Genomic DNA, 14256 nt, shown 5'->3' on the forward strand with positions numbered 1-14256 from the left:
TTTCAGGATGATATGTGAGAAGGACAGCACAACCATGACCGCTGACTGACAGCCAGTTGTTTCCCTGACTGGCAATAGTTTGTGTATATTTGTGACGTAATATAAAAAAAAATTAACTTTTGTGAATTCTGAAATATATAGAGGAGTCTAGGATTGGATCATTATTGAAAATAATTAATGTTTCTGGCATTTTATATGATTTCCAACAATTCTTTTTACCTGAACTACTGTCTGCAGTGTGTTGCTTTACATTTTTTAAACTGCCCCTATTATGGGTAATGAAAGGTTCCTATTTTGGTTTTGGGAGTCCCCAACAACAGGTTGACATGCATGCAAGGTCAAAAAACACTTTCATTATCTTAAAATATGCATTTATATTTTCCTTTTTTGCTCAATGACTCCCAAACGATTAGTTTAAAGAAAATTTTTTCCAAACCCCTCCTTTGTGTGACGCTAAACTGTGGTGATTGGTCTGATGACCCAGTCTGTCGTGATTGGTCTACTGCGTGCAGCGTATGTCAATAACAGAATGCCCATCACCATTACTTAACCCACAGCTCGATGGTAAACACCCAAACAGCCATGGTACTGTATGTGTTAACTTAATGCCTACATGCTGTATAAAAGTAGTAATTTATATTTAAAAAATCTTATTGACTTTTTAATAGAGAGTAATTATTTAAATAGAATAAATTATTCCAAATACAGCAGGAGTGTGCAGTTAAAATCCAGAGTGGGTTTGATGATGCTAAAAGTAGTTCCTATATGAGCGTCCCATAAGATAGTTATTATGTGGTGTTTGAAAAAGCAAATATTGATATTGCTCATACTTGGTATTCATATCTGTTTAAACTCGTAACCATTCCCACATGTTTGTGCTATGGACAACTCAAATAATGCCACTTGTGCACTATTATATAGGAGATGTGAACAGTTCTTTTAAGCGATCTGATGACAATTGGTCCATACTGTGAAATTTCAGTAGCCCCTCAAAATCAATCCAGGTTGTGGAAATGGTAGGTTTAGGGATATGTAAGTTGGGAGGCGTTGGATCTGGATCTTGTGTTCTGCAGTGAGGACCATCTCTCAAATCTGGCAATAACATACATTTGATTTATTTCCATACTTTTGTCCTAGAAATTATTTGAAGCAATTGTAGAAGCTTTTGGGCTTTGTTTCTGCCTTCTAAAACGAGATGAGAACAGATTTGTGAAGAGTAAATAAATCTGAAATGAAAGTATGTGAGCCGCCCTGAGAAGCAGCAGATGAAACAATGTGTCCTACCACTTCACAATGAGAGATTACGGCTGATGAAATTCAAATGCTTCCGATAATACCACAGCCGTTTCCTCCAGTGTCCTTAATGTTTGAAGCAGCTCTCTGGGTACAGTGATTTTGAAGGGCAAGCTGAGCTTCATCCAGAGAATGAGAACTGGGCTGTACTGTTTCCACACACACTCGCTTCAGTGGCCTTTTATTCTCTTTCCTCATTCCAAGAATCTTCACCGAACCCCATTCAAAAGGAAATGTTTTCAAACATCTATCCTGAGTGACAGCAGTATTTTAAGCAGTCACCTGGATTGAAGTGTTTAGTGTCAAGACTTAATGTTCACTCTTTTTTCATTCTTTCAACCCTCAGAACGCCCATCATAGCAGGAGGACTTTTTGTGATTGACAGATCCTGGTTCAATCGCTTGGGAAAATATGACACAGCCATGGACATCTGGGGAGGGGAGAACTTTGGTGAGTTATTACTATGCATGAGAGCACCTGTCTGACAGCACATAAGCCTCAATCACTTTCCTTCCTCGATCAAGCTCTGACAGAGGATACTTAGAGTTGTTGTTTCATCACGGAAAGGAAATGGCACGCAATGACATTTGAACTTAGAAATAGCCCTGGAAGCAATTTTCTCAAACCATATTTTGGTGCCTTTATTTAACTGGTATATTTTTTTCTTGGCTCTATAAAATTCTTAAGAGCAATGCACTGTGGAGGAATTGGATGGTTCTCTCTGCGCTGGGTTATACCATCATTAACCATGCATATGTGACAGAATTAGACTGGAGCAGGGCTTGTTTATTCAGACTTAATGTAACGAGGCTGCCTCAAGCTGGGATTGAACCCGGGTCTCTGGTGCTCTAAGAGGGTGAATTTACTCACTGAGCTACTCCCAGACTGTTAAACCCAAGAGCGGAAGAGCGAAAGAGCAAAAAGGCCAAGGGGCTTGAATCTTCAAAAAGTAACAATAATCTTTACTTGAGAAAACAAAGTACAAGATAAACGTAGCAAACTTAGCTACCGTTAAACAGAAAAAGACACAAGGGTCCAAATATATGAGAACAATCAAACTTAACTTAGCAACTGGGTACAAAGGGAGCATAGGCTCAGGACTGAACATAATAGCAGGGAACAAACAGACTTATAAAGGGTCAAACACAGGTGTGAGGAATCAACACTGATGAGCAGAGCACTGAACATGGTACGGGGCGATGCCGCCCTCTGGAGGAGCGGAGAGACCATAGGGCCAGAGTTCATAGGACAAGAGCCATCTGTAGTTCTGGAGGTAACATGACTCCGTACTCGTTGATAGTGACTCCTGCAGGCCAGGATGAAAACTGCAATGCAGATACGAGCCCATTACAGGATCCCCTCTCCTAGGAACGGCTCCTGACGTTCCTTAGATTGGCTCCTTGGGCTTGGTGAAAGTCTGAGATGAGGGCCTTATCCAAGATATCCCGAGCTGGAACCCAGGTCCGCTCCTCTTGGCCATAACCCTCCCAGTCTACCAAGTACTGAGCCCCTCCACGTACCCGGCGGTAACCCAGCAGCCTGCGGACAGTGTAGACTGGCTGACCATCAATCATGCGAGGAGCTGGGGCAGATTTACTGGCTGGAGACAACGTGGAACAAACAACAGGTTTTAATTGAGAAACATGGAAAGTAGGATGGATTTTCATGGACCTGGGTAGGAGAAGACGAAAGGAAACCGGATTAATCTTTCGGAGGATCTTGAAGGGGCCAATGTATCTTGGAGCCAGCTTACGAGATTCCACTCGCAAGGGAAGGTCTCGGGTAGAGAGCCACACTCTTTGTCCTGGACGAAATGAGGGTCCTGCTCTCCTCCTTAGGTTAGCCTGCCTCCGTTGGAGTCGGGCCGCCCTCACCAGGGCTGCACGAGCCCTCTTCCAGGAAAGTCGACAACGACGGACAAGCTGTGTGGCAGCTGGGGTGTCAACCTCTGGCTCCTGTCCAGGAAACACGGGTGGGGGAATCCATAGAGACACTCAAAGGGGGACATGCCTAAAGAAGAATGGTACAGAGTGTTATGAGCGAATTCAGCCCAAATTAAACGAGAGCTCCAAGTGGATTGGTTGTCGGCCACCAGGCACCTCAGGGTCTTCTCAATGTCCTGATTTATCCTCTCAGTTTGTCCATTGGACTGGGGGTGGAAGCCAGAGGACATGCTGATGGAGGACCCAATGAGCCGGCCAAACGCCTTCCAAAACCGGGATGTAAACTGTGGCCCCCGATCAGAAACCATATCCTGGGGAAAGCCGTGGATTCTGAACACATGTTTCATCAGAAGTTCTGCAGTTTGGTTAGCTGTGGGGAGTTTGGGCATGGGTAAGAGGTGACAAGTCTTAGAAAATCGATCTACCACCACCAGAATTACTGTGTTTCCCTGAGACGGGGGCAAGCCTGTGACGAAATCCAGGGAAATGTGAGACCATGGACGTCTCGGGATAGGCAGTGGGTGCAGTAAACCATGAGGGCGAGTTCTTGACCCCTTGCACTGGGCACACACTGGACAAGCAGAGACAAAGGCCCTAACATCTCTCTGTAACTTGGGCCACCAAAACTTCCTCTGAACAAGCTTACAGGTTCTAGTGGTACCCGGGTGTCCGGAGGGGAGGGATGCATGTGCCCACTGCAGGACCTCAGAGCGCATACAATTAGGGACAAAGAGACGCCCTCCAGGGCCATTACCTGGACCAGGCTGTTGCTGTTGGGCTCTCCTGACGGCGGTCTCAATATCCCACTGGATGGGGGCTATCACCCTGGCTGCGGGGAGGATGGTTTCTGGGCACAACTCCCTCTCAGGTGGTTCAAACTGCCTCGAGAGTGCATCTGGCTTGAGATTCTTGGAACCTGGGCGATAAGAGAGAATGAAGTTGAACCGGTTAAAAAAAAGGGCCCAACGGGCTTGTCGTGAGTTTAACCTCTTGGCATCTCGAATGTAGGTGAGATTTTGATGGTCCGTCCAGATTAGGAATGGGTGTTTGGCACCCTCAAGCCAGTGCCTCCACTCCTCCAATGCCATCTTAATGGCCAACAGCTCCCTGTTCCCAATGTCATAATTTCTCTGTGTTGGGGTAAGACGGCGGGAAAAAAAAGCACATGGGTGAAGTTTAGAATCACTCTTACACTTCTGTGACAGGACCGCTCCTACCCCCACATCCGAGGCATCCACCTCCAGGACAAAGGGCAGCTCTGGGTCTGGGAGAGTTAGAATGGGGGCAGATGTGAAGCGTTGTTTCAGTGTAATGAAGGCATGGTCAGCATCGCTGGTCCACATGAATGGCCTGTTGGACTTCTTTGTGAGTGAGGAAAGAGGTTCTGCAATAGAACTAAAATTTCTTATGAATCTCCTGTAGAAATTAGAGAACCCCAGAAAGCGCTGTACCTGCTTGACTGAAGTGGGTCGGGGCCAGTCCACGACTGCTCGGATCTTGCCTGGATCCATCTGGAGGCTGCCCTTGGACACATGGAAGCCGAGAAATGAGACAGCTGGGACATGGAACTCGCTCTTCTCCAGCTTAACAAAGAGCTTGTGCTTCAACAGCTGGGTCAGGACCTGTCTGACATGCTGAATGTGCTCTTGGAGGTTGCGGGAGAATATCAAAATATCATCCAAGTAAACAAACACAAATATATTCAGCATCTCTCTAAGGACATCATTAATAAAGGCCTGAAAGACAGCAGGAGCATTAACCAGCCCGAATGGCATTACCTGGTACTCGTAGTGGCCTGTCGGGGTATTAAATGCAGTCTTCCATTCGTCCCCCTCCCGGATCCTGACAAGATGGTATGCATTTCGGAGGTCCAGTTTGGTAAAGATGGTGGCCCCCTGCAGGATCTCAAAGGCTGTGGTCATAAGTGGGAGGGGGTAACGATTCTTGATTGTGATGTTATTTAAGCCTCGATAATCAATACAAGGTCTGAGACTGCCATCCTTCTTTTCAACAAAGAAGAAACCGGCTCCTGCCGGTGATGTGGAAGGACGGACGAATCCATTATCTAGAGCTTCCTTCAGATACTTGTCCATAGCTAATCTCTCAGGACCAGAGAGGGAAAATAGCCTTCCACGGGGAGGGCAAGTTCCTGGCATCAGTTCAATAGCACAGTCGTATGATCTGTGGGGGGGCAGTGTGGCAGCTTGGACCTTACTAAATACTTCGAGGAGGTCCATGTATTCCGGGGGAACACGGGATGGCTCGGGAGGGTAAAGAGGGGGCTTGATAGTGACTGGTTCGATCCTGGGAATAGCCATGACTTCCACGGACGGGGCTTTGAGCCTAAAGATGGAATTGCTCTTGGGATTGCCAGACATTGATTCTTGGACAGACTTCAGCTCAGGTGGACCGCAGAAAGCAGTATTTGACAGTTGGCAGTGTGTTCCCCACTCTGTGACAACTCCTCTGGACCAGTCAATATTGGGGTTATGAGCAGTCAACCATGGGAAACCGAGGATTATAGGGAGTCTAGGGGTATGAATTAATAAAAACTGAATCAATTCCTGGTGGTTCCCTACTTTTAACTGAAGAGGTGGAGTGCACTCACTGACCCGACCCGATCCCAGTGGGCTGCCATCAACTGCAGTAATGTTAAGGGGTTCTTGGAGAGTCACAGGGTGAATTGCAAGACTTTGGGCCATCTTAAAGTCCATAAAATTCCCGGCGGCCCCAGAGTCTACAAAGGCACATACTTGATGGTGTTGCTGGCCCATGGTAATTGTGGCCTGGATCCTCAAACCCAAGTTTGCTGAGCAGGGGATGGTTCCTATTCTCGCCCGGGCCCCCCTACTCCAGGACGAGACTTGGCTTTTCCCGAAAGCTCAGGACAGTTGGTACGAAAGTGTCCTGGCTTGCCACAGTAGAGGCAACATCTATCTCTCATCCTCCTATTACGTTCGGACTGGGATATCCGAGTTCCCCCCAACTGCATGGGTTCATCCATGTCCCCAAGAGGAGGAGATAATTTAACAGGACTGGTGGCCTCAAATAAGCTGGTCTCCCGCTGCCGCTCTATCTGGCGTTCTCTGAGGCGATGGTCAACCCGGATAGCTACATCAATGAGGGACTCAAGGTCAGGGGCAGGGTCTCGGAATGCCAATTCGTCTTTGAGCTCTGATGACAAAGCATGGTGAAAGGTCGCTCTTAGGGCTCTTTGATCCCATCTACTCTCAGCCGCCAGAGTGCGAAACTCTATGGCGAACTCAGCTGCGCTCCGGGTACCTTGAGAGAGATTCAGCAGGCGACGATCGACATCACCTCCACTGGCTGGATGTTGGAAAACTCTCTTCATCTCCGTGATGAACTGTTGACTGTTTGTGGTTAGTGGAGACTTCTGGTCCCACAAAGCTGAGGCCCATTCGAGCGCCTTGCCGGTGAGGAGAGTAATGATGTAGGCCACCTTACTGCTTTCAGTGGGAAAACAACTTGGTTGTAGTTGAAAAGCCAGAGTGCACTGGGTAATAAATCCTCTGCATCTCTCAGGGCTTCCATCAAACCTTTCTGGGGCTGGTAATCTGGGCTCAGAAGGAAGGGTCACCATGGGCCTAGGTTGAGGATCAGGGGACTGTTGGAGTTCTTGGGATGAAGAGGCCTGGGACTGAAGGCTCAAAATCTGGACAATTTGAGACAGGGTTTGATCATGTCGTTGGATGGTAGTGGCTTGCTCAGAGAGTGCAGCAAGGATCCGTTCCACATTGGAGGGTGGTGAAGACTCTTCCGCTGGGTTTGCTTCCATGGTTCAGTCCTGCTGTAACGAGGCTGCCTCAAGCTGGGATTGAACCCGGGTCTCTGGTGCTCTAAGAGGGTGAATTTACTCACTGAGCTACTCCCAGACTGTTAAACCCAAGAGCGGAAGAGCGAAAGAGCAAAAAGGCCAAGGGGCTTGAATCTTCAAAAAGTAACAATAATCTTTACTTGAGAAAACAAAGTACAAGATAAACGTAGCAAACTTAGCTACCGTTAAACAGAAAAAGACACAAGGGTCCAAATATATGAGAACAATCAAACTTAACTTAGCAACTGGGTACAAAGGGAGCATAGGCTCAGGACTGAACATAATAGCAGGGAACAAACAGACTTATAAAGGGTCAAACACAGGTGTGAGGAATCAACACTGATGAGCAGAGCACTGAACATGGTACGGGGCGATGCCGCCCTCTGGAGGAGCGGAGAGACCATAGGGCCAGAGTTCATAGGACAAGAGCCATCTGTAGTTCTGGAGGTAACATGACTCCGTACTCGTTGATAGTGACTCCTGCAGGCCAGGATGAAAACTGCAATGCAGATACGAGCCCATTACACTTAAGTAGGCTACTGTGCTCATAATTGCAAATGAGCATTGGGCAGTAGCATATTTAGACAGGAGATTTCAACTGTATGATCTAATTATTGGCGTAAGAGTGAAGCTGTATCCTGGAGGGCTCCTTTAAATTACATATACACATGTCAGCAAGTTATATTACTTTACATGACATACCATTCACATACATTTCTGCAATATTAGCTACTGTTTGGGGTCAATAAGATTTTTTTGTAAAATAAATTAATACTTTCATTTAGCAATAATGCATTAAGTTGATCAGAAATTAAGGGAAATACATTTAAAATGGTACAAAATATTTTTATTTTAAATAAATGTTGTTCTTTTAAAATGTATCACAGTTGTATCCAAAAAATATTGATAATATACTTTATAAGAAATGTTTCTTGAGCACCAAATGAGCATATTAGAATGATTTCTGAAGATCATTTGACACTTAAAAATGGAGTAATGATGCTGAAAAATAAATAATAATAGTAGCAATAATAAGTATGATCAAATAAATGCAGTCTTGGTAGGTAAATAAATACATTTTACTGACTTTAAATGTTTGCTAGTGTATGCTCTCTACAGCCATAATGCTATTAAAATACCGTATAGCCCACCGTGATTGGTGTTTATTGTGTTGTGTTTTAGAGATTTCTTTTAGAGTATGGATGTGTGGAGGAAGCCTGGAAATCATTCCCTGTAGCAGGGTCGGCCACGTCTTCCGCAAGAAACATCCTTACATCTTCCCGGAGGGCAATGCCAACACCTACATAAAGTAAGAGTCCTGAGAAGTGCACATACTTATTATAATAATTCATATCCAGCATATCCAGCTGTGTTTTTGATAATATATTCCTGCTGATAAAGGATGTAACACTTTTTATCAACATCAGAAGACCTTGTTTTGTCCTTGGGGGTTGCTAACCTGTAAATTTGAATATGTTAATCATTTTTATTTTAATCTCTGTTCGGATGTTTTTCTGTGTTATTTGTTGGATTTTTCTTGCCAAAGATAGAGATAATACTCCAACTTCTGCCTGGAAGAAAATCTGCAGTGTAAAATTTGTTTGCTTTTATCACGTTTCGCCTCCAGGGAAAAACCTCAGCATGAAACCGAATGAAATATTAAGGGCATAGCACAACATTCTTTCTGAATCTGAATTGCTATGCAGTGTGCTCAGTCAACAAAATCTGTTTCCTCATATAGTTCAGAGGCGCTAATGAATAATTGCAGAAAGCTTTGGCTGGCTTTACTAGATAATCTTAAAAACGGTGTCTTTTTACATCTGTTAGCAGAGTTATGTTAGATATATACAGTATAGAAATCAGATATGGTTCATATATGTATAATTTTTTGTGTATAACCTGCAATAAAATGTCTTGACGAACCTAGATGTGCAGTGCATGACACCAGTTTTCATTAAAAAAAAAAGGGACTGTATATATAGTGTATATATCACCTTCACTCCCTCTTTAAATCCATAAAAGCCATAGAATGTGGCAGCGAGTTTTCTGCTCCGATTTTCTCAGAATTACAGTTGCAAGTGTATAATACCTGTCTGTACACAACTTTTTACTGATGAAATGGCAGGTCATCCAAATGATCTTCTTTAGGCTGAAGTGTGAATTTAGTATGAGACACTTTCAGTGCTCACATTCAGTGCTCTTTCTGTTTCAGGAACACCAGAAGGACTGCTGAGGTTTGGATGGATGAGTTCAAACTGTTCTACTACTCAGCTCGACCGGCTGCCAGGGGAAAATCCTACGGAGAGTGAGTGACTGATAGCATGTGTGTGTTTATGTGCATCTATAATGGGGAGGCATTAGGGAAAAGATTCATCTCTTATTCCACTCATTCTCTTCCTCTCTTATCAGCATTCACGGCAGGCAAGAGCTCCGCAAGAGTCTCAAGTGCAAATCCTTCAAGTGGTATCTGGACAATGTCTATCCAGAGCTCAAGTGAGTTGAGGAGTCAGTGTGGTGTGGGTATTTGAGTGTCTGCGGTTGGTGATTGATAATTATAAAGTGCCATGTTATTTAGTATGGCAGTATAAGGCCCCTCTGTGTCTAAAGCTGTTTTGTTGTGCACTAGTTGCTTTCATCTGTCTCGAGGGAAAGATTTTCCACCCACTATGGCAGATTTCATATACTTTCAGTATTTTTGTCCTTAAAAGACAACCGTTTTTTTATGCCATTGTCGTTAATACGGGATCTAAATTAGTTAATGTTGATGCACTTTTAACTAAACATTTAACTAAACTTTATTTCTAAAAAAATATTTAAATATTTAGATTTTGCTCTTGTAATGTAAGATTAAAGTGGTTTTCAATGATGTTTCATTTGAGTCTTAATTTGAACAATTACATTTTTTATGCTTCCTTTTATCCTTCATTTAATAAAAGTAGACACCAATGAGAGTTGAAATCGAGTATATAGAAATAAAATGAACATATACCATATATATTGGTTTTAGTATCTGATGAGAAATATTGTCCCAGACTGTGCTCAGATTTGCCAAAGTCTTCAATTAAAAGTCAGTAGACTCAAGCAATTTTTAATCATTTGCATTGGAAACTGCCGAGATATTTAAGGACCTAATTTGTATTATTTCCCCTCTCTTTTTTTGTGGGGTATTTATTATCTTATGATAATAAAGTCTGTGCTGTTTCATTCACTAAATCTAGAGTTCCTGATGATTCCGATGGTAAGTCTGGTGTGATCCGGCAGAGACAGAACTGTCTAGAATCTCGTATAGTCGAGGGTCAGGATCTCCCAGTGCTCACCCTCGCACCCTGCAGCATCACCAAAGACGAACCAGCAGCCAACCAGGTACAAAACTATCTGACATAATATTAGAAAAACCATGCTTGAAGTATTAATTGATCAGCTCATTTAATTTTGGTACCACCATTGCTGGAAGAAATAGCACTGTCTGCATTATCCACGTCTATTTGGAATTCACAAAACTTGCATTCACAAAACTATCTGTCTGTCACCTCACTTTCACTTTTCACTTTTTTACACCGTAGAAGTCAAATTATAACAATTTACAACATATCTTGCCTTTAAGCACCGCACTCACACATTGGTGAAAATCAAAGTAGGAGCAAAGGTAGTGTGTATTTTTATTCTCACGCCAGGAATCAGTGACATCTTGCAGGGTTAGGCTGCGACTCTGAGATGCTAGATTACATTAAATACTATGCAACCAGGGGCATGTTGAAAGGGCAGCTTTTACAGCAGGGTGATAAAATATAATTCAGGTCACATTTGTGCACTCCTGTGTAATTATATTAAACAAAGAGGTGCCCTCTGGTCTCTGAGCAGCTAATCTGCCCTACTGTCACCCTTCATGGCTCCCTCACCTGCACATGAGCCTGGAAGAAAAAACACAATTGTGCGTCATTCGGAATTGAATCATGAATGGCTATTAAAGTCCATTCAGTTGCTGGATTTTAATTTGAGCTAGCAAACAAGATACAGAATTGAAATGTGAATTTTTATGGTACTATTTACTATTATTAATAGTATTTAAAGAAATAGTATGAAAGTGCAGTGAAATTAAAATAAATTAACATAACTTCAGTTCTGCCACTAGGAATTATCAGTTAAAAATGTATGGGGTGTTTTACAAGGAAAAATAAATTCTGTAAAATTATCAATGTATGTGTCATGATTCTGCCCTCGTGTCCTTGATTTTTCCTAGTCTTGAGGCAGGATCATGACAGACCCATGTTTTGTGTACAAGCGCATGGCCTTGTCTTTGGGCCATGTGCTTGTGTTGTCTCGTTCCCTTGCCCCGCCCCCCTTGTTAACCTAGTCGTGTCTTGATTGTCCTATCTGTAACACCTGTCGCGTCTTGATTAGTACCCCTATTTAGATCTCCTAGTGTGCTCTGTCTTGCGTCGGTTCATTGTCATTGTGATTGTACCTGTGATTGTGATTGTTCCACTCTGTGATTGTTCCTTAAGAAGTGTTTGTATTACCGTGAGTGTTTGTTTATAGTTAGTATTTAGAGTCCTTGTTTATCTTGTCAGTCCAGTCCTGTTTTAGTTATTTAGTCTTTACCTTGCTCCGTGTTTTCCCCCTCGTGGGTTTTTGTTTCCCCTTTTTGTAATAAACCCTTTGTTTGAGAATCCCTGTCTGCACCTGAGTTCCTCCCTTACCAAGATCCTGACAGAATGAACCGACCACCAAGGAACTCAGCAGACAGGAGGCAATGCTGGATGGCATCAGCCAGCCAGCGAGATCGTTTTGAGGGCTCTCGCCTTGTGGTGTTCCGGGGGACCAGGGGAGGTCGTTCCGGAGTGAGCGGGCGAGAGGAGGAGCCCCAGAGGTCCCCACCTACCCAGCTGCCGGCGATCCCGGAGGGTCGTGTCCTGGCCGTGGCAACCCTGGGGGGTCAGGCAAGCCCCTCCCAGAGTCCTGAGGTGCCCTCCTCAGCCAGCAGTCTCCCCATGAAACGAGGGAGACGGTTTTCATGGGAGTCGGCTTCAGAGTCTTCGGCGTCCGAGTCTGCCCTATCCGAGACCAAACTCCCCCAACCCGCCTCTGACCCAGCTGTAGCCTCTGCACCGCGCCCGAGGAGGAAGAGGAAGAAGAAGGGGCCTGCCGGTCCTGTGACCCTGTCTCCTCCCGAGTCAGCAGCGGTGAGCGTGCCTGAGCCAGCAGCGGTGAGCGCTGGCGTGCCCGTGCCAGCAGCGGAGAGAGCTGGCGTGCCCGTGCCAGCAGCGGCGAGCGCTGGCGTGCCCGTGCCAGCAGCGGAGAGAGCTGGCGTGCCCGAGCCAGCAGCGGTGAGCGTGCCCGAGCCAGCAGCGGTGAGCGTGCCCGAGCCAGCAACAGTGAGCGTGCCCGAGCCGGCAAAGAAGAGAGCTGCAGTCGTGAGAGCGGAGGAGAGAGCCGCGGCCGACTCTGCAGCAAAGACTCTTGTACAGTCGGTCTCATCCCATAAGGAGCTGCCTATTATCCTAGCTGCTAAAGCTTTTTCTGATTATTTGTCCCGTCTTGTCCAAATTTTAGAAGTCCCCGTCAGTCCTGTTTTGTCCCCTGACCCTGTCCCCAGAAGTCCTAAGTGTCCAGCCGTTGTCTCCCCGTGTCCAGCCGTTGTCTCCCCGTGTCCAGCCGTTGTCTCCCCGTGTCCCGTTGATGTGGCCCCGTGTCCCGTTGATGTGGCCCCGTGTCCCGTTGATGTGGCCCCGTGTCCCGTTGATGTTGTATCCCCGTGTCCTGTCGTCTCCCCGTGCCCAGTAGATGTTGTCGTCCCGTGTCCAGTAGATGTTGTCGTCCCGTGTCCAGCTGTCGTCTCCCCGCGTCCCTTGTCTGCTCCTATCATGTCCCCTGTCAGTTGTCCCGAGACCCCTCCCCGCCCCTCACCACCCAGACCTGCCCGTACCCCCCGTCGTCACCCTTCGTCCTACCCTCCTAAGATTCCTACCCCTCCCACCCGCCCTGGTCTGTCCCCCATGAACTTTGTGGTCCCGCCCCCTCCCCTTCCCTGTTTGTTTTTTTTGATTTGTCACCCCAACCCTGCTGTTGTGTACTCTTGTTTGCCGTTGTTATTATTTGTCATGTCCTGTTGGTTTGTGTCTGTGTCCCAGTCTGTCATGTCAGTCGTGTCCCGTGTTTGATGTTCCCTTGAGGAGCGTCTGGAAGCCGCTCCTTAAGGGAGGGGTTCTGTCATGATTCTGCCCTCGTGTCCTTGATTTTTTCCTAGTCTTGAGGCAGGATCATGACAGACCCATGTTTTGTGTACAAGCGCATGGCCTTGTATTTGGGCCATGTGCTTGTGTTGTCTCGTTCCCTTGCCCCGCCCCCCTTGTTAACCTAGTCGTGTCTTGATTGTCCTATCTGTAACACCTGTCGCGTCTTGATTAGTACCCCTATTTAGATCTCCTAGTGTGCTCTGTCTTGCGTCGGTTCATTGTCATTGTGATTGTACCTGTGATTGTGATTGTTCCACTCTGTGATTGTTCCTTAAGAAGTGTTTGTATTACCGTGAGTGTTTGTTTATAGTTAGTATTTAGAGTCCTTGTTTATCTTGTCAGTCCAGTCCTGTTTTAGTTATTTAGTCTTTACCTTGCTCCGTGTTTTCCCCCTCGTGGGTTTTTGTTTCCCCTTTTTGTAATAAACCCTTTGTTTGAGAATCCCTGTCTGCACCTGAGTTCCTCCCTTACCAAGATCCTGACAGTATGATATTTAAATTTAGATGGATGGATGGATGGATTGATAGATAGACCAAACAAAATAAACAAAACACTTGTTTTTGCCCCCATTTTTCATGAGCTGAACTCAAGGATCTAAGAATTTTTCTATGTACACAAAAGGCCTATTTCTTTCAAATATTGTTCACAAATCTGTCTAAATCTGTGTTAGTGAGCACTTCTCCTTTGCTGAGATAATCCATCTACCTCATAGGTGTAGTATTTCAAGATGCTTATTAAATAAATAAATTTATAGCAGACGCTTTTATCCAAAGTGTAATTTATTTATATGACATACTATTTTTATTCTCACTGGTAAATCTTTTTTTTTAACACCAAATTTAAAAACTAAAACAAATACTGAAAGCTGATTAAGAAACATCTTATTGAATGTGTGTTGATTGTCTTTAATTTCACATGGTTACAGTTAATCTTTTAATTTGAGGCCAGT

At 44.9% G+C, this 14256-nt stretch overlaps 1 protein-coding gene across 1 annotated transcript in view; it reads left to right on the forward strand.

Annotated features, from left to right (window-relative positions):
* LOC113120452 (polypeptide N-acetylgalactosaminyltransferase 14-like) overlaps positions 1-14256 on the forward strand; it is a 44663-nt gene that overhangs the window by 26237 nt on the left and 4170 nt on the right. Inside the window, exons 9-13 of the mRNA XM_026290267.1 lie at positions 1640-1743; positions 8254-8380; positions 9284-9376; positions 9481-9564; positions 10290-10434. Of these exons, the coding sequence (XP_026146052.1) occupies positions 1640-1743; positions 8254-8380; positions 9284-9376; positions 9481-9564; positions 10290-10434 (553 nt within the window). The remainder of the gene's footprint in view (positions 1-1639; positions 1744-8253; positions 8381-9283; positions 9377-9480; positions 9565-10289; positions 10435-14256) is intronic.

Source organism: Carassius auratus, chromosome 20 (assembly GCF_003368295.1).
Source record: "Carassius auratus strain Wakin chromosome 20, ASM336829v1, whole genome shotgun sequence".
Classification (NCBI taxonomy): domain Eukaryota; kingdom Metazoa; phylum Chordata; class Actinopteri; order Cypriniformes; family Cyprinidae; genus Carassius; species Carassius auratus.